At 36.6% G+C, this 23,352-nt stretch overlaps 3 protein-coding genes across 4 annotated transcripts; 2 read left to right on the forward strand and 1 right to left on the reverse strand.

Moving 5' to 3' along the window:
- Positions 1 to 793: 793 nt before the first annotated feature.
- On the reverse strand, positions 794 to 1,522 carry LOC128194002 (uncharacterized). Its single transcript, XM_052868349.1, has one exon. The coding sequence runs from the start codon at positions 1,520 to 1,522 to the stop codon at positions 794 to 796; it is 729 nt and encodes a 242-aa protein (XP_052724309.1).
- A 1,479-nt stretch (positions 1,523 to 3,001) lies between these two features.
- LOC108344487 (uncharacterized) lies at positions 3,002 to 18,544 on the forward strand. 2 transcript variants are annotated; one of them, XM_017582929.2, is made up of 15 exons: positions 3,002 to 3,455; positions 3,882 to 4,284; positions 4,371 to 4,548; positions 4,634 to 4,773; positions 5,801 to 6,629; positions 6,791 to 6,891; positions 7,192 to 7,336; positions 7,412 to 7,480; positions 7,622 to 7,667; positions 8,381 to 8,853; positions 9,665 to 9,744; positions 11,264 to 11,399; positions 16,352 to 16,544; positions 17,952 to 18,034; positions 18,173 to 18,544. In XM_017582929.2, exons 1-15 carry the CDS (start codon positions 3,365 to 3,367, stop codon positions 18,293 to 18,295), a joined length of 3,090 nt encoding a protein of 1,029 aa, XP_017438418.1. In that variant the 5' UTR covers positions 3,002 to 3,364; the 3' UTR covers positions 18,296 to 18,544. The 2 variants fall into 2 exon arrangements, with proteins under 2 accessions (XP_017438418.1, XP_052730530.1); XM_052874570.1 differs by having other exon boundaries at positions 4,371 to 4,537; positions 4,634 to 4,738; positions 5,893 to 6,629.
- A 2,674-nt stretch (positions 18,545 to 21,218) lies between these two features.
- LOC128195871 (uncharacterized) lies at positions 21,219 to 23,173 on the forward strand. Its single transcript, XM_052874572.1, has 4 exons — positions 21,219 to 21,546; positions 21,709 to 22,338; positions 22,422 to 22,541; positions 22,627 to 23,173. Exons 1-4 carry the CDS (start codon positions 21,511 to 21,513, stop codon positions 22,744 to 22,746), a joined length of 906 nt encoding a protein of 301 aa, XP_052730532.1. The 5' UTR covers positions 21,219 to 21,510; the 3' UTR covers positions 22,747 to 23,173.
- Positions 23,174 to 23,352: the final 179 nt, after the last annotated feature.

The raw sequence follows: 23,352 nt of genomic DNA on the forward strand, positions 1-23,352 counted from the left end.
CCTCTGGTATCCACTCTTTCTCCTGAGAATCCTACGATTTGCTCGTTAAACGGGGCGATGAGATCCTCAGATAGGTCCATTTTCTGAAAGGTGGACCAATACAAAATGTTGACCGAACTCCCCTGGTCGACGAGGACCTTGCTGACATCATACCGAGCGATACTAGCTGTGATGACCATAGGATCATCATGATCAGGGTCGGGTGCATGAAAGTCTGCGTTCGTAAATGTGATGTCGGGAATCGACCGAGATTGTCGCTCGACCATGTGAACCGACTTCAATTGTCTCAAATGTCGCTTCCTTGCTGAAGCTGATACGCCCCCTCCGGCGAAACCGCCAGATATGGTGTCAATGCGGCCTCGGACTGAGCGCTCTCTCTCTGTCCGTCGAGGCGGACTGCGCGATCGCCTTCGGTGTTGATCATCTCTAGGGTGTGTTCGTTGGGGGCTTCGCCTAGGATGATCTCCTCGGCGCGGAGTGGCGGCTCTAGTGGAGACTCTATCCTTGATGTAATTCTGGAGATAACCTGCACGGATGAGTCTCTCTAGTTCGTCTTTCACCATGTTGAATTCTTCTGTGTCGTGCCCCTGGTTCATATGGAACCGGCAGGTTTTGTTACTGTCCGCATTCTTCGGGGTGGCCTTTCGTCGCACGGTTAAGAGTTCGGCGTGTAAGGCCTCTTCGAGCACCCTCGCCCGTGGTGCATTGAGGGTCGTATAACGATCGTACTTAGACGTCCATCCCGACTCCTTCCGAGGTGTTCTGTCCGGCTTGTAGTCGTTAGTGGATCGCTTCACTGGTTTTCTTGCCTCTTGGAGATATCTTGATGTTGTTTCTTTCTGGAGGTACGGTGGTCCTCGATGCGGATGAATTTTGCAATAATGGATTGCAAGTCTTCCATGGATGCTGGGGGATCAGCATACAACTGTTCCGCAAACTGCCCCGGCCTTAAGCAGGACGATAGATTGCTGATAATGAAAGCGGGAGTGATATCCTTTACGCGACGGGCCGTCTCGATATACCGTTGCATAAAAGCCTTCAGGGTCTCATCCTTCTCCTGCTTGGTATGGACAAGCTCCGCAGCAGTCACCGCCGATTTTTTATTGGCTGCATACTGCTTTCGGAATAAGGATTCGATAGTGGCGAAACAATCTACTGAATTCCGTGGAAGATTATGGAACCACTCCAGAGCTTCACCCTTAAGAGATAAAGAAAAAGCTCTGCATATTACCGGGTCGTTGTCAGTATAGAATGCCATGGCATCTATAAAATTACGTAGATGGTTGTCAGGGTCCTCAGAACCATTGTAACGTTCTAAGGTGGGGGGAGGTTTGTCTGGCATGTTCGCCTGCATAATGGCCTCCGTGAACGGAAGCAGGTTGGTGAGGCGGATGGGAGTAGGCCCCTTTCTTCCCCCGCCAACAGGATCAGAAGCTTCTCCATGATGACTCACCTCGTTCTCCTCCTGCCTGTTCGAGGCAGACAACTCTGGTGGTGGGAGTTGTGCCCTCATCGCCGCCATCTCCTCAGCCTGTTTGCGTTGGACCTCTTGCTATTCCTTTATGGTTTGTGCTTGCGTCTCAATCTGCGCCTGCAGCTGCCTGATCAACTCACGCGTGTTGAAATCTTCCATTGCTCCGGTGGTCGTTGTTGGGATAGTAAATCTCGGGCCCCACGGTGGGCGCCAAAATGTTTCAGATGGGATGTGGAGACCAAGATTCGAGCCAAACAACTCGGGACTGCTTCTTCTTTGTACTGCTCTCACTGTGCTATTTCTCTCCGTCTTCTCTGCTTCTCTGAGTAAAGATGGGCTGGGTACCTGCAAAGGCACTCCGACGCTCAAGTTAGAAAGGGATGTGATTAATCAGATTAAGAGCAATCTTTCTTCTTAGGGAAAAAACGTACCTTTTCTCTCATGTGTTTCGTATATTTAAAACAGTAAAATAAACTGTTACCTGAAAATCCGGGCAGTTATCGAGTTGGATTATGTAGAAGTTGTAACTGCTAGGTTGTGTATTGACACTGAGTCAATTACTTCCGTAATTCACGGCGTTGGTTAGCTAATATGCGTAACCGCTTATCTGTAACCGCTGAACCGTATGCTACGATATCGCGCGCTGTATGTCGATCGTCCTGTGTGTCGACATGGATAGGCGACTTGTCGTATGCACGTCACATGTCGCGACATTACTGTTTGGTTGTCGAGTACCAAGTGGTCGATGACAATGTGCGATCATACGATACTACGACATCTGTCGTCAGGTCGCCCGGGTTACCGGTCGACCGTTTGGTTTAACTGTCGTCAGGTTGCCCGGATTACCGGTCGACCGTTGGAGGATCAAGTATCCTATAGTACATTTTTTAATATTAAACCTAGACTATACCATTAATATGCTCAAGGTAAATCCTAGCTTTCGCCAACAAATAATAGAGAAACTTAAAAGAGGAGAAAGAAATAAAGAACATACACCAAATAAAAAAATATAAAGTATCCCATTAATTTAAAAAGAGACAAAATTTATTTGACCCCTATTAAGTACATTGGAAAAAACATAAAAAAATTGGCTTTCATATACAATGTTACAAACATTTTATTAGAAGAGACAAACACCACTCAGTGTTTGAATCAATGAATACAATATTGTTCTATTAAACGCTTAAAATAGGAATTTATAATAATCCTAGTTGATCGAGCATAACTATTTTGTTTTGATTACGATCGTTAGAAAAGATAGAAAAAAAAGAGATAAAATTGGTTTGGAAAGAGATTGGTACGTAATTAATTACTGAAATTCAAAAGGACAAAATACCGTAATTATTAAAAAAATGGAAAAGTAAAACAATGTAACAGTATACCAGTAATAATGATAATAAGTATAAATATTTATAATTTATAATCAATAACAACATAGATTATGAAAAAGTAAAACCATGTAACAGTACACCAGTAATAATGATAATGAATATAAATAATTATAAATTTATAATCTGTTACAACATAGATTAAGGGTGGACTTGAATTATTGCGAGAGGGAGAAGGAAATTATAATTTCCAAAAGATAGGCTGCGAAATTTTGGTCGCAGCATCTTCACCGTATGTTAAGCACGTTATCTTTTATCTTTTTTTTTTTCATAACTATCTTCGATCGATGATCTTGCGCGAGTGACCAACTCATAAAGTCGTAAAGGATATAAGTTTATATTTGTTATCAACGTTTAATTGTTGGTGGGGTGAGGGGATATCAAATTCCAGCTGTTCTTGTTGTTTATCGAAACCCGCGAAGGAATCGAAATTGAAATCGAAGTGTGAACAGAGCAAAACACAGAGGGTGATTTGTTTGTTCCAATCGGTGTTGTCGGGGGCATGGAGAGTGTGAATGATCTGATCCAAGAGGCCAAGCTCCGCACTCTCTGGTGGGCCCTCTGTATATTCGCTGTTTCCTATTTCCTAACTCGTAAGTTTTCCTCTTCTTCTGATTTCCTTTGATTTCATTTCAGGGTTTTCTCTTTAGTATAGTATTAGTGTGTAATTAGTGAATTAGTGAACGAATTTCATGTTTCCACTCTCAATTTTGATTTACTTTTTGGAATTAGTAGCTTCCTTGGACTGTATTAATGCTGCTTGAGTTCATTAGTAATGCTTAAGAGTGTGGAACTGAAATTATATGGATTATCTGAACTCACTGTGATTCTGTATTATATTTTGATTGCAAGTGTGTAACTTGTCGTGTTCTTTTAGTTATGATTTCAATTGAAGTGTTTCTGTGATCTTGTCTTTGTTAATGGGAAAGGAGGAAAGCGTGTACTATGATTCTTATTTAATGGGCCTGCTTTTCTTTTTCCTTTGAGCTTATGTTCTGTATGGTGATTATGTGTTGTAGATACAAGTAAATCAATGTGGATGAATCTACCCATGTCGATCATATTTGTTGCGGGGCTGCGTATTCTTTTTAAAAGGGTGGAGTTCAGTTGGAAGGTTCAACAGCCTAAACCGCTGACCTATTTATCTCATTTGGAGAAGAAGCAGTTGTCTTTGAAGGATTCACGCCTCACTAGTTTACCACCCCCTGCAAAATGGAAGAGAAAAATTGATTCCCCTGTTGTGGAGGCTGCAATGAGAGAGTTCATTGATAAGATTTTGAAGGATTTCGTGGTTGATTTGTGGTACTCAGAAATTACTCCTGACAAGGAGTTTCCAGAGCAGATTCGGGCAATAATCATGGATGTTCTAGCTGAAATATCTGGAAGGGTTAAAGATATAAACCTGGTTGACTTGCTGACAAGGTATCTGGTTTTCCATCTCCTGTATTTGGTGCTAGGGAAAGTATTATAAAAACTACTAATTGTCTTATCTTTCATTTACATTTCAGGGATTTAGTTGATTTAATAGGTGATCATATAGAACTTTTCAGAAGAAATCAAGCTGCTATAGGTGTTGATGTTATGAAAACATTGTCTTCTGAGGAGAGGGATGACAGATTAAAATTCCATCTATTGAATTCTAAGGAGCTACATCCGGCACTAATATCTCCTGAGAGTGAGTACAAGGTGTGAGTGGAGTGTTCTTGTGTTATAATAATTTCCTTTTATAATGATGTCTTGTATCATATCTAATGAATGCTCTTTTTGTCAGGTCCTTCAGCAGCTAATGACTGCAGTTTTAGCTACAGTACTAAGACAACGGGAAGCTCAGTGTCCTGTGATTCGTTCTATAGCTCGAGAATTATTAACTTGCTTGGTAATGCAACCTATTATGAATTTGGCAAGCCCTGGGTATGTTGTTGAATATTTTATCTTATATTTAATAATTCAATTTTGCTGAGATTTGGTGTATCATAACAGTATCAATTCTTTTGAAGGTTGCTTTGTTCAAGATTTAAAGTTGTGCGGTTTTGAGAAAAATAGTTTTTTTTCCTAGTCTTTGTTGAAATCATATTTAACTTTACTTGGTTAAGTAGGTTCAAAGTGGAAGGTGTAAAATATAGGATGGAACGATAATTATATTTCAAACTGTGTTAGGGCCCTTTGATTGCTTACCTTGTAATATTTATGTATGTTATACCAAGCATGTTTAACTGTAAAGTGATTTTATTTAATTCACTTTAAAAAAATATGATCCAGTACCTAGAGAAGTTTTGCGGATGACTTTGGGAAAGAAAGGCATTAACGTGACTTATATTTAAGCTATACAGCCAATAAGAATGTGATAACTTGAAAACTTTCGGAGACAAGACTTAATGACTTCCTATAAGAATAGGTTTCTATCATGATTTCCTTTTCGGACTTCCTATAAGAAGGGATAGGATATAAAGTGATTGTATACAAGAACATATGGCACTTGATAAGTAAAAAGTGAAAAATAATTGCTTAAATGTGCAAATAAGGTATTGGAGGCACCGGTAAAGAGAGTAAATTGTATGTTTTTAACACTGAAAACTGGTACAGGGAGACCAAGAAATAAATTGGAATTTCATTCTTGATAGTTAGTCATATCCTTGAGAATTTCATTCTTAATCCAGCCAAATATGGTTTGTGTGATTTATGTAGTTGGCCTTACCTAGTAGGATAAGATTACTTTCACTGTTTGTTATATGTAGTGTTAAAAGGGTAAATCATATTGTTTAGCTGAGACAATTGAAAACATTTTATGAACAAATGTTGTAGAGCATTTGCATCTTAAATAATATATTGTGTTGTTAGTCATCTACAAGACTGGAAAAATTGGAGTTGCATTTTAACTGCATTTCTTTATAAATTTTGTAATTCCCATTCATAATAACATTTTTCTTTTGATAATTAGGTATATTAATGAACTGATTGAAGCTCTTATTCTTCTCCTTAATGATGATGGTACGGAAGGTATGGTTAGTAATCAGTCAACTAATGTAGCAGGTCATCATGGACATTCTGTTTCCAGTGAGAGTGGACCCAACAATCTTACACCCTCTAATAAGAATCCATCATTAAATCAAGGAACTGATATGGTATTGGCTAAAATGAGTGATCAAGGAGGGACATCATTGCAAGGTAACATTCTCTATCAAGAATCTTCACAGACCAGGCCTGCTGATTGGGCACGAATGTTGGAGGTTGCAACTCAGAGGAGAACTGAAATTCTTATGCCTGAGAATCTGGAGAACATGTGGACAAAGGGAAGGAATTACAAAAGGAAAGAGAACAAAATTATCAAAGGTGGCTTTCAGGATCTTCCTGCCAAGAGTCCCTCTACTGACAGTTCACTGACTCAGAGAAAATTGGCTCAGGAAACATCAGCAAGTAAACGTGGAAAATATGAAGTTGCAGAGGGGAAGTCTTCTCTTCCACCATTGCATGCCTTGGGTTCAGATTCCCTACAAAGTGTTGCAACTGCAAAAATTTTGGAATCTTCTCAAAACCCTGACAAAGAATTATCTTTTGTGAAAGATCTTGCTACTGATGGTTATAAAAGTCCACTGAAGAGGTCCAATAGTGCTTCTTCCTTGGGAATCCTAACTAATAAAGGGGGCCCCATAATACCAGAGTTTTATAACCCCGAATTCGAGAGGCATGGTGAAGGATTTCGGGGAAAAAGTTCTTCTGACATGGTTGTTAGGAAAGAAGTGCCGTTGGTTCCTAAGCTCCGGTGTCAGGTAAGCACTTTTGGCTATAATAGTTTTCAGATACAGTATTCTAAAATGTATTATTAATAGATATAGAATCTCTTTTGTCAGTCGGTAGCCTTTTATGAATTGGATTGAGTTTTTAGTTCTGTTGGTACTCGATTGTTGTTTTTGATATTTATACATTGCAGGTGTTGGGAGCATATTTTGAGAAACTTGGCTCCACATGTTTTGCTGTTTATTCAATTGCAGTGACTGATGCACAAAATAAAACTTGGTTTGTAAAAAGAAGGTATACTTCTTTCATACTCGTTTTTATAATAGCAGTTGTTAACAATTTGTCTCTGTTTGGTTTTTGAAATTTAGACAATTCAATTATACAAGGTGTAATTATTTTTACTTTTTAAGGTTGAAGCCCATTGAACTAAATGCAAGAATCTGAAAATAATATATTTTATTTTCTCATCGTTCTTTCCACTATTGAGTTCAGACTGCTCCTTCATGGAGAATAAATTTGTTCAATCACAATTGTTTTATTCCATTCTTTATATCTGTGCTTTGACTTATCATATTTTGTTTTGGTGATATTCAGATACCGAAATTTTGAGCGATTGCATCGGCACCTTAAAGATATTCCCAATTACACACTGCATTTGCCTCCTAAAAGGATATTTTCCTCAAGCACAGATGACGCTTTTGTACATCAACGTTGCATTCAACTTGATAAATATCTCCAGGTATCTTATTCCTAGTCCAAGAAATATTCTTAAGTTTCCCTTTTTACACATTTTTAATAATTAATCTTGCTTCAGGATCTCCTATCAATAGCTAATGTTGCTGAACAACATGAAGTATGGGATTTCTTTAGTGTTTCCTCAAAGGTGTGTATCTGCTTGGTATTTCTTATCACAACTTCTTATGACGGACCTTTATATAGTTTTTGCTTGGCACTATTGGATGTGAAAGTTGACAATGACAATCTATGATCTAACAACTATTTTTGTTCTGATTTACCCCTGAAGAACTACTCATTTGGGAAATCTCCTTCAGTGATGAAGACCTTGGCAGGTATCTGGTTCTAACATTTTGGTTTTATGCCATAATGCCATTAAATGCTCAGGCTGTAACTATTCTATATATAGTAGCCCTTACTGTTAATCTTCTAGGTTAATGGATTTTTGTTGGCAAGTTTGTTTTTAAAATTTTTGAAGTCCTAAACTTTTGAATGTTTGGTTACCATTAAAAAAGTAATAAAAGGAATAATTAATTACACCGACTTTTCCTGAGGTTAGCAGCAAATAACTTACACATTACTTGTTTCATAAATTACACATACTTCCCTTGCACATCCCTTGCTTTGTTACTTTTAAGCATACTATGTGTATTACAAAAAAGATGGTGAACATGTACTCTTTTTGAATCGATTAGGGTCTTGGTGTAATTACTACTAACCTTAGGGAAGTAGGTTCAATGATCCCCAAAAGGAAAGATTGAATACAAGGGGGAGAAAAGCTTCCCGCTGTACCTATCCAGTGTGCCTTTTCTGGGTTATTTGAGGACTCAAGCCCATGAGTTGGAAACTTTTCTTGCATTGTTGTGGGTTGGTTGGGCATGATAGAATAGGGGACTAGGCAGCTATTCTATTGTAAGGTTGAGTTAGGTCCAAACTCACTTTCTATGTTACTTAACCCTAATTTGAAAATGGCTTTTTAAATCTAAACGTTATTTGTGCATTGTATTGATTCGAAATTCAATATTTGAATTGAATTTTATTTTAACAGTCAATGTAGATGATGCAATGGATGATATTGTACGCCAGTTTAAAGGGGTTTCAGATGGTTTGAGGCGAAAAGTCGTTGGTTCATCATCCCTCATGAGTGAGGGATCCGCTACATCTACTGTCACATGGAACTTGACCTTGAATTCAGATGAAATTGACAAAATCATTCCAAGGCAAGGTACTGCAGAAAGTGTGTTAAGCTCTGATAATGAGGAAGGTGAAAAGAACAACAATTTTGACGATGAGAGTATTGTTAGAGAAGTAGCACAAGATAGTGAGTCACATTATGACAATGCATTGATCTTAAAGGGTTACTCACCTCCATTAAACAACCATGATGAAGAGTCCAGCAACTTGGATTTTGATAGAAAGCATGATATGGTGGTGGAAGCTAGGGTTGGCAATGATGTTCCTACTACTAATTTCATTCTGATTCATGATAATTCAGAGGATCCAATTGGAGGGCCACCTGAGGTCTGTCTAGTCAGCCAAGTTTACTTTTCTTTCTGGTTTACAATTTTCACTTCAGCTATTGACTGAGAAATTTGGATACCTGTTCTGGTGCTTGCTGCTGTGTGCTTAGTATATTTATTAGCTGGTCATTGTTTTTGGGACTAAGATGAATGCTAGAATTCTGCCCATTTGGTCAAGCTGGAAACAGCCTTTACAGCTGATAGTCTGAAACATTATGAAAACCATAGAACATAGTACTTCTCTTTCTCTCTTTTCTTTTTTTTCGAAAAAAAAAAATCTGATGATTCCTTAACAAGTAAAAAGTGAAGATTCTACAGTTTTACTGGGTTCATTAATTAGTTGGAAAAACGCTAATTTTATTCTCTTAGGGATTTTGTTTGTGCCAATAGGTTTATCCTCCAAATATTTTAAGCTTAGCTATTATCATGCATCCTAGCTTTCATAGACTTGGTCAGGTCTTAAATATTCTGTTACCTCAAATACTTCGAAAAGATTTTGTTTTCTGTAACTTTTTCTTTCATTAAGTAAAAATGAGAAGTATGAAACAAACATATTGGTGTTCAAGAACTTACTGGAAGCATGCTTGGTGGTCTACTGTAGCTGCTTACTCATTTTTGCTCCCTCCTCCTTTGGGAAAGAATAGTTGTTTGAAAACTAGAGAAAATGAGGACTGTTTATTTACTTGTATTTTCATGAAGCAGAACATTGTCTGGATCCTGTCTTTTCATTCGTTGATGAGAGCCTTGTTTCCTTTTTCTGGTTTAAAAGACATTAAGAATATTAACAAGTTTGTTATATTCCTTTTTTGCAGTGGACCCCATCTAATGTTAGTGTCCCTATTTTGGATTTGGTTGACAACATATTTCAGCTTAAGAAAAGAGGCTGGATAAGGTATACCACTCTATCTGGTTGTTCTGTAACTTTCATGTAAGTGCTAGAAATAATGTCTGTAACACTGAACACTTTCCAAAAGTATTTAATCCTATACCAATTTGAAGAAGCTTCTTTTGATGTTTATGTTAGGTGTTTTTCTAGATTACAAGTTATCTTCATATACTAGGTTATTTCGCACGTTGTTAGAGGCAAAAATTATACATAGAATTGTATTATACCTAGCAGCTAACGATTTTAGAGTGAGGTTACTTTATATGATATGAAACATTCATGGCAAAGTAGACGAGAGTCTGATCCTTGCACCCTCTCTTTATTAAAATTTAGCATAGCTTAGTGGTGACTGATAATTGTTCAACTTATGCTTTTTCTGTATTGGTGGTGGAAATTTGTTTTGACTTTATATGTTTTGATTTATATCAAATCTTGATGATGCCCTTCCACTTTTGATTGTAATAAATATATTTTTAAAACTTGTGAGTTCTTTTTGGAAAATTCACCATGGTTAACTTTCAGGTGAAAAGCACGCAATTATGTCAAAATCTCAATTCAATAAATTCTATTAAGAGTTTAATTATAACCTTGACTTTGTGGTTATATTGAATAAGTTTCTAGATAAACTGACCCTCCCTTAAAAACTATCTGTTTAGTGGGGAGAACCAAACATTTGACTACTCTATTGAGTCATCCCACACTGTTATAGCGCCAATGCCTCGGCAGTTGACACTTCACTAGCCCTTTCTCATCAGTCCCTTTGTAGGTAGCACTTTTTGAGACGTTGACAATTAGCTCTAAGACCAATTGATAAGTACTTCGAGAAACCTTCCTTAAAAGCTGGTTAAACGAAGAGAATTAAGCACTTAAATACTCTTTGGAGCATTCCATGCTACTCAATATGGGACTAAGGTACCCCCATAATGTCCAAGTCCCTATGAAGTAATTCAAGAAGTTGTAAAGAAATTAGAGCTTGTACCAATCTTAATGAACTGAAAATTAAATGCATAAATAGGCAGGAATCGTTTAAAGTGATGCTTTCAGAACTTCAAAAAATTCTTGACACCAACACCATGCTTCAAGGTCAAAGGGCTCCACCACCTTCTATTTTGAGGTAGGGAATGAGTCTAGATGCATTTAATTGATGTAGGGAAAGATTTTAGATTAGGGTTCTACCAAAGAGTAGAGACTGATTGAGAGAAGAACGAGACACAAACCACAAATGGTTTGGGTTCTTCTTGTACAAGAAATGTGGAAGAAATAAAGATTCTTGATAATTATAAGTTTTATATTTAAGGGCCAGTTAGTTAAAGAAGACTTTTGATGGATACCTAGGTTGTATTTGTTATAAAACTTTCTAGAGTTTTAGCTCACAACAGTTCTCTCAAACTTACACAGAGATACTAAATCCTCTCAGTTCCTCTATTTACTGATAGAAATCTTAGTGTTACCGTTCACCACCTTCATTCTTTAACCCCCTGACTGAAAAGAATAATTTACTAATTAACCATATATGTTTATGCAGGAGGCAAGTCTATTGGATGTCAAAACAGATATTACAACTGGTGATGGAAGATGCAATTGACGATTGGCTCGTGAGACAGATACATTGGCTCCGGAGAGAGGAAACTATTGCCCAGGGGATTCGATGGGTTCAAGATGTAAGTATTGAGCTTAAACTTCATAAACATTTTTAGATGACACTGTATATCAACTCAGAAAAATGAAGCTTTTAATACAAATAAACAGTAGTGAAACTAGGCTTGGTTGTTCATGATTAAATAACCATTTCTCTGTTGGATGGGGGATATCTAACTCACGGATATAGTTGTAATGAGCTAATTGCTGTTTGTTAATGGATACCATAATTGAACAAAATATTTGTCATATCCATAGTACCTCAGAGCCACGAAGTCAATGTTATACCAATTAATGAATAGTGTAACTGATTCGCTCTTTGACAAGAAATAGAGAAGTCCCAAGAAAGCATAGATAGAACCCCTTTACACTGAGTATTCCTCAATCAATCTGTTCAACAATCATTTATAAAGGGAACGATCTTCCTTTCAAGGGATAAGACTATGTATATATATATAGACTTTACAAAAGTCTCTGCCTTGTAACAGCTAACTACAGTTATTCTTAAATCATTTCTATAGTATAGATTCCAAACCCTATCCTTATTCCCCTAGCTTTCCCACCATGACTGGAATAGACCTTGTACTCAAGGTTGAACTCTTGAAACTAGTCATGTATTGTGGAAACATCTTTGGTCCTCCCTCTTGCCATTATGCCAACACTTGTTGTATTGGTTCATCATGATGTTGTACAATCCTGTTATCCAAAATTTGATGGGGAAAACAAACCGAAGTTTGCCCTTGAAGTTCATGTGGAAATTCTTTCTCGACTTGATGACTCCCAACTACTAATTTTAATTGTGAAATATGGAAAACTAGATGTATGCGAGATGTATCTGGATATTGTAGTCGGTAAGCCTCCGTCCCCCCTTGGTTGAGGACATGTATGGGCTATAATAGTGTGTTGATAGCTTCGTGTGTAACCTTGTAGGCATAGACACTTGTCTGTGAGGATGAATTTTCATATAGTACCTATTGGAAGTCTCACATTGACTAGAGATAAGACCAATTTATAGTATATAAGTGAGTGCAAACCTCGGTTTACAAGCCGGTTTTGTGAGATTGAGTTAAGTCCACTTCTTAACATAGTATCAGAGTCATGAGTTAAAGCCTATCCTAGTGAAATTTCTTGTTTGTTTGGCCTATTGTGCCACCTGCTATTGGGATATTTGTTGTTTGTTGGGCATATTGTTCCATCTGCTATTGGGTCGCTATCTTATTAATGTCTAATCTCACGCTCTAGATGTATATACCTCAGCATTAGGGGAGTGTGTTGGAAGTCTCACATCAACTAGAGATAGGACAATTTATAGTATATAAGTGGGTACAACCTCACTTTATAAGCCGGTTTTGTGGAGTTAAGTTAAACTTAAAGTCCACTTCTTAACAATACCCAACCACCCACTTTGATCCACCACTTGTCATGGTTCTTGCATAGCTTCTTCAACGTCTCGAGCAATTTCCATAGCTCTAATCTAGTCCTTTGGATCATGTGGGTGAATTTGGTTTCAATTGTTATATTGTAGCCCTGCAAAGAAATACCACATCAATTGATCTTATGATGTTTGAGGAACTTGTGACACCAATAATTTGAACTCCAGGATGAAATCTTCAACCTTTTCATTTTGGTGTATGGCTACTAACTTTTCGAAAATAGTACTGCACTCTTGACCTCCAAATCTTCTACTTTGAGCGGTTGTGAAATCCTCCCAAGATGGGTTTTTGATTTTCTAGTGCTAAAACCTAAACTATTGATTTGCTTTTCCTTCCATGCTGATAAGAACCGATCACAATTTTCCTTTTGAATTATATTTTGCACTTCAAAAAAATTGTCAACACGTGCTATCCAATGCGGTTGATCACTTTCTTCAAAGGTAGGTAGTTTGACCCTTTTCATCCAGGCATCTCTCCTCCCTCTTCTTTAGATTTGTTGCCATGCACCAATCCTTTCTTGAATTCTCGAAGGAGTTCTTTGATCGCTTTCATGTCCTTAACAATGGAATGATCAATCTTCATTTCTGCCACAACCTTCCCTTGTTCATTGGCCCATCTTTCCAACACACTCAAATGACCTTCCACAATGATTCCTTGCAATGCTGATCTGGCACGTCAAACCAAACTTGTTATGTGCCTTGATCAGAAAACAGAGAAGTCCCAAGAAAGCGTAGATAGAACCCCTTTACATTGAATATTCCTCAATTAATTTGTTCAACAATTGTTTACAAAGGAAGCAATCTTCCTCTCAGAGGACATTCCCTGTATACATAACTACAATCCTCCCTATTCCCGCAACCCTGGTAAGACTATATATAGACTTTACAAAAGTTTTCCCTATAACAGCTAACTACGGTTAGGACAATTTATAGTATATAAATGGGTGCAAATCTCACCTTAAAAGCCAATTTTGTGAGATTAAATTAGGCTTAAAGTCCAGTTTTTACAATACTATCAGAGTCATGGGTTAGAGTTTATCGTAGCAAGATTTGTTGTTTATTAGTCATATTGTTCCACCCAATGTTGTCAAACTCGAGAGTTTATGTAAACTCGAATCGTTTACTTTACATGAAAAAAAAAATATAAATTTAAAAAAATGTTTTTCATAGAAATGTTATTATTGTAAAACATAAATTGAAATATTAAAGTCTCTATATCTAATCCTCTAACAATGGCATCATCATCTCCATCATCATTTTCCCAGAATTTTTTATTCTACTTTTAATTGTTGAAAATACACTTGGATTAACTTCTACCGAGTTTGATGCGTTCTCAGACATAATAAGATAAACTTTTTCACTACAAACATAAAAAATAAAATGCCGAACAACTTAAAATATTGTAGCAGCAAGGGTTGTTCAAAAGTCCAGTGTGCAACATTTTATTTTTGAAAAATAAAATGAATGGGCGGTGCTATAAAATGCTTTGGTAATAAAACATGAAATCAATTTAAACATCACCAACAGTATAGGTGGCAGAGGGTTTACACTTATGCAACCCGTGAGCTCTACAGTTGAGATTGACGGTCAGAGACGACGACGGCGAGATCGACTGCGACGGCGAGATTGACAACAACGGCGAGCTTGACAGCAACGGCGAGATCGACGACAATGGCAAGATTGACGGCGACGACACGAACGACGCGAACGAAGGCAAGATCGAACGACGGCAAGGAAGGCGTGACAGAGGGTGTGATCGACGACAGGATAGAGGGTGAACCTGATGAACGACAGCGCGACAGAGGCGAGATCAAAAGATGAGATTGACGGCGAGAGCGCAAGAAAGGAGATGAACAGTGAGAATGAAAGCAGTGAGTGAATCGGTTCAACGAAAGCTCAAAAAACCTAATCTGGTGAGTCCTAAAAAAATTTCTTCTCAAACTCACAAAATCGGAACTCAACTCGCGATTCTACCAATCCCACACCAAAAACGAGTTTGCTTACTAGTTAACTCGAAAGCACCGAGTGAACTCGTAAACTCGACCGAGTTAACTCGCGAGTTCGATAACCATGGTTCCACCCGCTATTGGACCACCCATTAATATCAAGTCTCATATTCGAGATGTATATACATAGGCACGAGGGATGTGTCGGAAGTACCACATCGACTAAAGATAAGGGCAATATATAGAATATATAGTATATAAGTGAGTGTAAACCTCATGTTACAAGCTGGGTTTTGTGGAGTTAAGTCAGGCTTAAAGTCCACTTTTTAACACATTCCAAACCCTATCCTTATTTCCTTGTTTAACAGTAACCAAATAAGCCTAGTTTAGAACTGGATTTTAAAAGTTCCCCTTAAAAATCTGACCATTCTTTCAATTATTAAATACCACTGAACTGCATAAGTTGTGCATCATAAAAGCTTTTACTCTCTATGCTTGCTAAAAGCTCAAAAACTAGTTGAAACAAATTGATCCAAGTTATGAGAGCAAACCAGTTATTTTTCAATGGCCAAAGGGTACCTTGGATGTAAATGATTTCTAATCAAGTAGTGTTTTGTTAGACATGCAGAGCTGAGGTGTTATTTACATAGTTAGGCCGTTTTGTTCTTATAAATGGACATTTTATTCTTCTTGGATCCTTTTTTGTGATATTTCTTTTCTTTCAATGGTTATTTTTCTTTTATCATCGAAAAAGAAACTTCTATAACCTATTTGCCTAGTATTTGTGGCTCTTCATTTCGTAATTGTCAAGTCCACTACTCTAATCCTTTGCTTAAGTTTTAGTGGAGACTGAAGAGGCCGTTGTGCTTAATGTGTGGAGAAGGCACATGCAGAGACCTTGTGCTCATAGTACTCCTTATATTGCACAACCCTCTCCCTTTAAGTTTGCTTTTTGAGATATGGTAACAAAGTCTATCCAATTGATGATGTGAGGTCCTATCTTGCAGCTTCGTTTTTCATATGACCATTCTTGAATGCGAGGTTGTTTGTGATTAGATGTCTCACATTGACTATTTATGTGACAAAAAGTATTTCCCTATTAGTTATAGACTTGGGTTATCCTTTCCCCTTGAACCAGCTGTTGAGATTAATTTGGGCATGCAGAGACCTTGTGCTCATAGTACTCCTTATATTGCACAACCCTCTCCCTTTAAGTTTGCTTTTTGAGATATGGTAACAAAGTCTATCCAATTGATAATGTGAGGTAGTATCTTGCAGCTTCGTTTTCATATGACCATTCTTGAATGCGAGGTTGTGTGTAATTAGATGTCCCACATTGACTATTTATGTGACAAAAAGTATTTCCCTGTTACTTATAGACTTGGGTTATCCTTTCCCCTTGAACCAGCTGTTGAGATTAATTTGGGCACAATTCTTTTCTAATAATACTCTTGTGCGAAATATCTTTATATGAATTTACAATTACCACTTGAATTTGGATGGAATAATCTCCAGAAGTCAAGGAAAAAAGGATAAAAAAAATTATTATTTACGCTAGCTTGTGCAAATGTTTCATTTTGTATTGTCATGTTTTCAGGTTCTTTGGCCAGGTGGTACGTTTTTCTTAAGAGTAGGGACTCCTCGGACGATAAGTAGTGACAGTGATGAAATCCCTTCTCAAACAAAAAGCAGATCAGGCGGAAGCAACATCACAAAATCTGAGTCTGGCTCTTTTGAGCAACAGCTTGAGGCTGCTCGTAGAGCAAGTGACATCAAGAAACTGTTGTTTGGTTAGTTTTATTTCCTGTGGAATCATATGTTGGTTAATTTGGGATTGCTGTTTACTGGTTAGATATCATTCTACTTTGAAATTTCATTCAACAGCATTGATATTCATATGGATTTTGACTAAATAAAAACTAGCTAATCAGCATTTACTTTGAGTTCCCGGTAAGAGGAAGACAAATTTATCACCAACCACATCGAAGCTAGATGTGAAATTCATATTTATATAATCAATTGTTTTCCATTATTTAATCTCCTTTCCTGTATACTGAACAATAATTTTATCTCACTAAGCTTAAACTTGGTACATGAATCACACAATGTCATTTGGCATGTTATAAACCAAATTATAAGACGTATTATTCACTATGAGATCTCTTTTAATGAGCCTCGAGTAGTCTTCTTTGCGTTTGTCAAAACCACCTTAATTGTTTTTTCTGCCATCTCTCTAATAGGGGCTGCATCACTATCCCTCTTATACTATCTCGTCAAAACCACACTTCCATGTTAACGTACACTCGTTTATACTAGTTATACGTTTTTATCGTGATGTCGTTTCAAGATTAACATTTATTACCATAAAGCACAGTTGGGTGTATAACAGTACAATAAAACTTTTCTTGCTTGGTAAGTACTTTGTGCTCACACGAAACATCATTGTCTTTCTTCATTTTAACCACACAACTCGTATCCTATCATTTTGTAATATTAGTATTCTTTCATGCTTATTTCATTTTTCTTCATAGGTTAGTGCAACAAACACCCTGTTATCTTTGATTATTTTGCACTGGCACCTCAGTTTATTTGTTGTAGTCACACATGTTTAGTTATTGGTAATTAGACTCTTTCATTATACTCTTTTTACAAGTTGAATACAAAAACTTTTTAAGATTTCATTTTAAAACTAATTAACATTAAGCAAAGTTGTCCAACAAATATATGAATACCACCCTCTAAATGTGTATATTCTGATCAAATTTCTTGTGTTTTTAGATTGAATGTCAGCTAAACTTCACATAATTACACGTATTCCACAAATGGAACAAGACTTCTAATTTGTTAAAGAATTAGTTGTATAATTGCTAGTTTACAGTGATTTGGAGCTAGATGAGATTGTTGAACAAAGTTACAGCATGCATTTATTTTTCGTTCTACTTAACTTAGATGCACATCTCATTTTACATTTATTTATGGATTTTTTTGGCCCTTAATATTCTCTTGAGAGATTTTTTGTGAATATGTAATCACATAATCATTGAAGAAGGTCTTTGAATGTTATGGTACATCCATGTAACATCCATGTTCTTCATACAGTCTTTAGAATCTTTTGTTGATGTAAATGAGAATAGCAGTAGCATTGTGAGAGTTTACATTCCCAGACTTTTGACCTGTAAAATTTCAATTCTTACCAGATGGAGCTCCAACAACTTTGGTCAGCTTAATCGGCCATAAGCAGTACAGACGTTGTGCCCGGGATGTATACTACTTTAGTCAGGTTATATCTCTACTCAATAACCATTGCTCTATTCACTTTTTCCAAATTTCTTTCTTCCGTTTGCCTTGATTTTCTTTTTGTCTTCTTCAAAAGTTTTCTGCTAAACTAACAACAATTCTACCATCTTCTTGTGTTCAGTCTAATATATGTGTGAAGCAACTTGCATATGCAATTTTGGAACTTGTACTTGTATCCATCTTCCCTGAGATGCGGAATGTTGTGTTGAGCATTCACCAACCCTTAAAGAGTTCTTCTACATGACGTGGCCAGCTATGGTTTTGACATTGACTAACACGTTTTATGGCTTTGCTGGTGGGATGTAACCTGCAAGATATGGTTCTGCATCAATGTCCAACTGTATAAAACTTAGGTGTAGGGCGTGTACAGAGAGACAATTGTTTGGTCGCTAGGCATATATACCCATTGTCATGGGGATTTTGTATTGTTAAAGACTCCAGAAAGGCCTCTAGTGAATATTCTTTATTCGTTGATATTTGGGATTTTATTTTATTTGGTTCTCTTTGTTAATCCTCTATACGTACCATAGTTTTTGCATTTCAGTACATGCATTCATATTATGTCAAATAATTTTAAGGGCCGATTCTTCCTATACCCCCACAAATGTATTCCGGCGTCTTTTAATTTTAAAAATATCAAAGTTATCTGATGATAGTTTAAGTGAATTAAAAACCATTAAAGTACATAATGGAAGAATGTAATATATGGTTTATAAGTACTATGTAAATGAGATTGAGTGGAAAAAAATGTAATAGAATAAGCTATATCAAAATTTTGAAATTATGTTAGGGAACTACATAAAAATAAATGCATATGTAAGAAAGAAAAATAGTGTTGAGGTGGCTACTAATGCAAATGTTGAAAGGATGCTCACATGGAAGGTCTAGTGCACAATGAGACAAATTCAAAGTTAGTTACAAGGAGGAAGACAGGTAGCAACCGATCTTGGAATCATGGAGTCAAGGAAGAGCAACATGAGGAGTCAGTCTCAAATACTTGGTTACATGACTTTGTCTGTAAGGAAAATTGTGGTAATTTTCCTCTCTCAGTGTTTTTTACTCTTCTTTCTTGAAAACCCCTTTTAATCTTCATGCTCCTTCTAAGATGTCAAGCAAATGGAGTGAAGCAGTGGTTGCAAGCTCGTTATTGTCACGACTTAATTCTTATTTTAGAATAGTGTATTTGTTTGGTGAAGCTATTTACGTTATGCTACTTTTATCGGTTTAAGTATTACTATTGTATTGAATCTTATTTCACTATTAATACCACCAACGGGTGCAAACCATTCTCTAGTATTAAAAATTAATACCTAACATTGTTATTTTCATTGAGCATGGTTGAAGGTACAAGGATGAAGACAATGGAAGCTAAGATTACAAAACTCTACCAACTTATAGGAGGAAATGCAGAAGCCCATCGAGCTAAACTCTACCAACTTATAAAAGGAAATGCAGAAGCCCATCGAGTTGAAATGGCTCGAATAAATGAGGTTAATTAATGTAGGATGGATGCAATTCAACAACCAATAGCTTTGGTTTTGCAGAATCAAAACTCCAATCACGATTCTTCATCCCACCAGGAGCACAACCATGGTACGAAGTCCCACAATAACGTCCACATTTCAAATCATCAACTGTTTCCAATCAACTTATCCACTTGGTTGAATATTTAATGTTGATCAATATTTCTCGTTCTATCAAATTCCAAACAAACAACAGATCACCATTGTTGGAATGCACATGTCAGGTTCAACTATTCTGTGGTTTCAGATACAACAATGCTCGAGCACTTCCAATCATGGACATAACTGAAACACTCCATTGAGATTGAGTTCAGACCCTTATTGTTTGGATCACCACGTGAGTCACTTTTCAAGCTCCAACAACAAGGTACTATTTCAGATTACTACTCGAAATTCATTACATTAGCAAATCACACAAATATTGAACATCTAGAGGCTCTAAAAGATTGCTTTATTAGTGGGTTAAGCATGGATATTAAAAGAGAAGTGAAGGCTCAATGCCCACCCTTCCCTTCCAACTTCACAAACCCCCAATTAATCCCAACGATAATCAAGTAAAGAGACTCACACTAGTAGAACAATAGGTTAAGAGGGACAATGGACTTTTCTTTTGGTGCGACGAGAAATTTACTCCTAAACACAGGTGTCCTTAGCCTTGACCAGTATAATGGATATTCTTAGCCTATTACCCTTAGTCGAAAGACAAGTCAAGTTCTTTATCTTATTTATTTATTACTTTACCAAGATGATTGAAATTGAACCATTAGTCGCTCGAACTGTCCAATAGGAACAAAGTGGTTTTTTGGAATAATATCATATGTCAACATGACCTTCTTCATTTAATCATTATTGACAATAAATGACAATGGAAGTTTTAAGGAGTTCCTACAACACTGCGAAACAAAGGATTAAATATAATAAGTACAACACTGACAAACAAATGATCAATGATCGACAACCAAAAAAGAATCTAAAATGAGTTTAAAATGAAGTTCAGACAAGCCAAATGCATGTGGACTAAAGAGTGAGGACATTAATGCACCCTTCTATCTTCTACCAAGGAAATCTCATTTACACTTACTTGTGGGTCAGACACCTTGATTCCAATGTTAAGGCAAAGATGAGTAAAACTTTAATAAGATAAAATTCTTAAATATTTTAAGTCTTGTCATTAGACACTAGATAATAATAAACAAGAAACTTTGTGTGTGTTTAATAATATCCTTTATCTAGTGTGCAACAAGCATAAAAAAAAACAAACTCAGATATTCTTGATCATGTCTAACAGAAAGTCCTTATTAAAAATACAAGTCATGATTAAAGTACAAATCATAAGGGATTAATGAGATTGTGATAGAAGACAAAAAAAAAAATTAGGAATACAAACAATAGACGAAGTTTTCAAGAAGCATTACACATCACTACAAAGATAACAAGAAACATTAGACAACGAACTTATCAACTAAAAAATGACCATATTCTTCATGATATTAGAAGTTTGTCCACGAGACCTAAGATATGAATTCTTGAAAACAAGAAGAAAAGTTGTGAAAGTTATGATGACACATCCTTCTAAAAAGAAGCAAAATAAAGTAGGAAGAATATCAAATAAAATATTTTAAAGCAAAACAAATGAATGTAGGGTTAGACACAAAAAATTAAAGGACCGCGATATTCCAACAACGTATTTTTAACACTATTTTGACAACGCCACGTGTCGGCACCTGATTGGTTTGTTTGAAAAATAATTTTTTTTTAAAACCTATAACCGTAACCCTTATTTTGAGTGAAAATCCTAAAATAGCCCTTTCTCTGTTCCATTGGAAACGAAGGTCCGTTCTCTTGAGAGGTCGAAGGTCGCGTTTCGTGCCGCTGCACTTTGTTCCATTTGCGTGGTGTTGTCTCCGTCCAGTTTCGTATCCTGTGATCGTGCGGAATGGCAAGTTCCGGTGAGGATTGTCCGACGACGAAGGTAAGTGGTTTTCCATTCCATGTCGTAGCTTGGTTATTGGGGTTGGTCATCTCGTAGCATGCTTATTTGGTTTGGGTTAAGGTTTGGGGTTGGTATCCTTGTGTTGTGGTTCTTGGGTTATTAGGTTTGGTTCTTTTGATGATTTTATTTTGTTTTATGCAGTTGAGTGTTCGTCACTCTTTTTCGACAAAGTATATATGTACTTTGAACGAACGATTGACAGACGAGCATCGGTCATTGATTGCGAGGACTCCATTTGCGTGGTTTTTAGATGTCAATGTGAATGTTAAAGTAGGTAGAAATCTATTGAGTGAGTTATTGGGTAAGTGGGACGACTGTAGTAGTGGTTTTTTAGTTGGGAATAAAGTTTTGAATATAAATGAAAATGATATTTATTTAGGGTTGGGATTGAGTACAGATGGTGCAAATATTAACTTAAAGGAAGAGCTGGGCAATACTGAATGTGTGAAGTACATAGGCAAAGGAACAAAGGAATTGAATTCGATATACAAAATTCTAATGCGAAAACAGAAGAAAAAGATACCTTGTTCTCATTTTTGTAGCCTTTACCTCCTTGTAGGGATAAGTGAGATTTTATTTCCAAAACGTAGCGGGAAAGTGTTTCCCGTAATGTTTAATCTTGTTGACAACTTAGGTGGTTTGGGTAGTTATTGTTGGGGTAGTGTAGTTTATCGTTTTCTGTTACGTAGTTTGTGCAAAGCTTCAGAAGGCTTGAAGAAAGGCAAAGGTATTTCAAACGTTTACGTTGATGGTTGTGTTTACATGCTGCAGGTAATTAATAGTATTTGATGTAATTACTTTAATTGTTTTTTGATTTAAGTTTCTTACAAGTTAAGATGATTAATTTGTCTTAGGTATGGTTTTTTGAGCTCTTTGTTCCACCAAAAGGTCCTATTGAGTTTCCACGAATATTGCATTGGATGAATATAAGTGTTGGAGACAAGTTTGTAAAACGGTGTATGGAGACAGGTTTGGTAAGTTGTTTGTTATCGGAAGTTTTGTTATGTTTTCATATATTGACAAAAGTTGTGTAATCTGTAATGTGTTGTTAAATTTCAGTTTGTTGACGATGTTTATGGTGGTCCTTCAACGAAGGATAAGGAGGAATACAGACCAACACCTAAAAGAAAGGATGCTAAACCAAGAGGAAAGAAGAAACAAAAAAGAATTCGAAGATAAACTTTTATGCGTGCGTTAGAGGAACAAGAATTTCTAATTGAAGAACTTAAAAGGAGGGTTGCAACTTTGGAGGCACAATTGGCTGAAGAGAAGGCAAGAAGGCAAAATAAAGATGATGTTGGACAAAGTGTGCCTCGTACAGAACCATCCGTGGACACTGGTTTTGTTTCCCCTACTGACATTGACGGAAATGAACAACTTTTGAAGACGTATGTTAGGGTTGGATCACGAAGGCGTTACAAGGGAAGAGCACTTAGGACTCCATACACCGGAACCGTAGTGCTTAGAATAAAAAATGAGTGATATGTGTATTTAGTTGATGGAAAATGTTATTTGGAAAGTAATGATAATTGTAAGCATTGTAAATAGATTAAGAAAACAATGTTTAATGTATCCGATTTAGTTCAATGAAATAAAATTTGAGTTTTGGTTTGATTTGGTCTCATATTTTATTTATTCAATACCATTGTTATTATGAGTAGTGGGTTTGTGGATTTCAGAATATGGTAATTTTTTTTGTCTCGAAAGTTGCAGGCTTTTTTGCAAGATGTTGGTGTTTGAGTGGTCATTTTGGGTAAAGTCAGGTGAACTGGGGTCACCATTGGA

The sequence above is a fragment of the Vigna angularis genome, chromosome 1 (assembly GCF_016808095.1).
Source record: "Vigna angularis cultivar LongXiaoDou No.4 chromosome 1, ASM1680809v1, whole genome shotgun sequence".
NCBI lineage: Eukaryota > Viridiplantae > Streptophyta > Magnoliopsida > Fabales > Fabaceae > Vigna > Vigna angularis.

What these genes read in the sequence shown, in the direction of transcription:
- LOC128195871 (XM_052874572.1), top strand. Translation starts at nt 21,511, where the DNA reads ATGGCAAGTTCCGGTGAGGATTGTCCGACGACGAAG. An exon ending in AGGATTGTCCGACGACGAAG is followed by an intron (nt 21,547 to 21,708) that starts GTAAGTGGTTTT and finishes TGTTTTATGCAG; the next exon opens with TTGAGTGTTCGTCACTCTTT. An exon ending in GTTGTGTTTACATGCTGCAG is followed by an intron (nt 22,339 to 22,421) that starts GTAATTAATAGT and finishes AATTTGTCTTAG; the next exon opens with GTATGGTTTTTTGAGCTCTT.
- LOC108344487 (XM_017582929.2), top strand. Translation starts at nt 3,365, where the DNA reads ATGGAGAGTGTGAATGATCTGATCCAAGAGGCCAAGCTCCGCACTCTC. An exon ending in TCTTTAGTGTTTCCTCAAAG is followed by an intron (nt 7,481 to 7,621) that starts GTGTGTATCTGC and finishes TTACCCCTGAAG; the next exon opens with AACTACTCATTTGGGAAATC. An exon ending in GGATTCGATGGGTTCAAGAT is followed by an intron (nt 11,400 to 16,351) that starts GTAAGTATTGAG and finishes TCATGTTTTCAG; the next exon opens with GTTCTTTGGCCAGGTGGTAC.
- LOC128194002 (XM_052868349.1), bottom strand. Translation starts at nt 1,522, where the DNA reads ATGGCGGCGATGAGGGCACAACTCCCACCACCAGAGTTGTCTGCCTCG.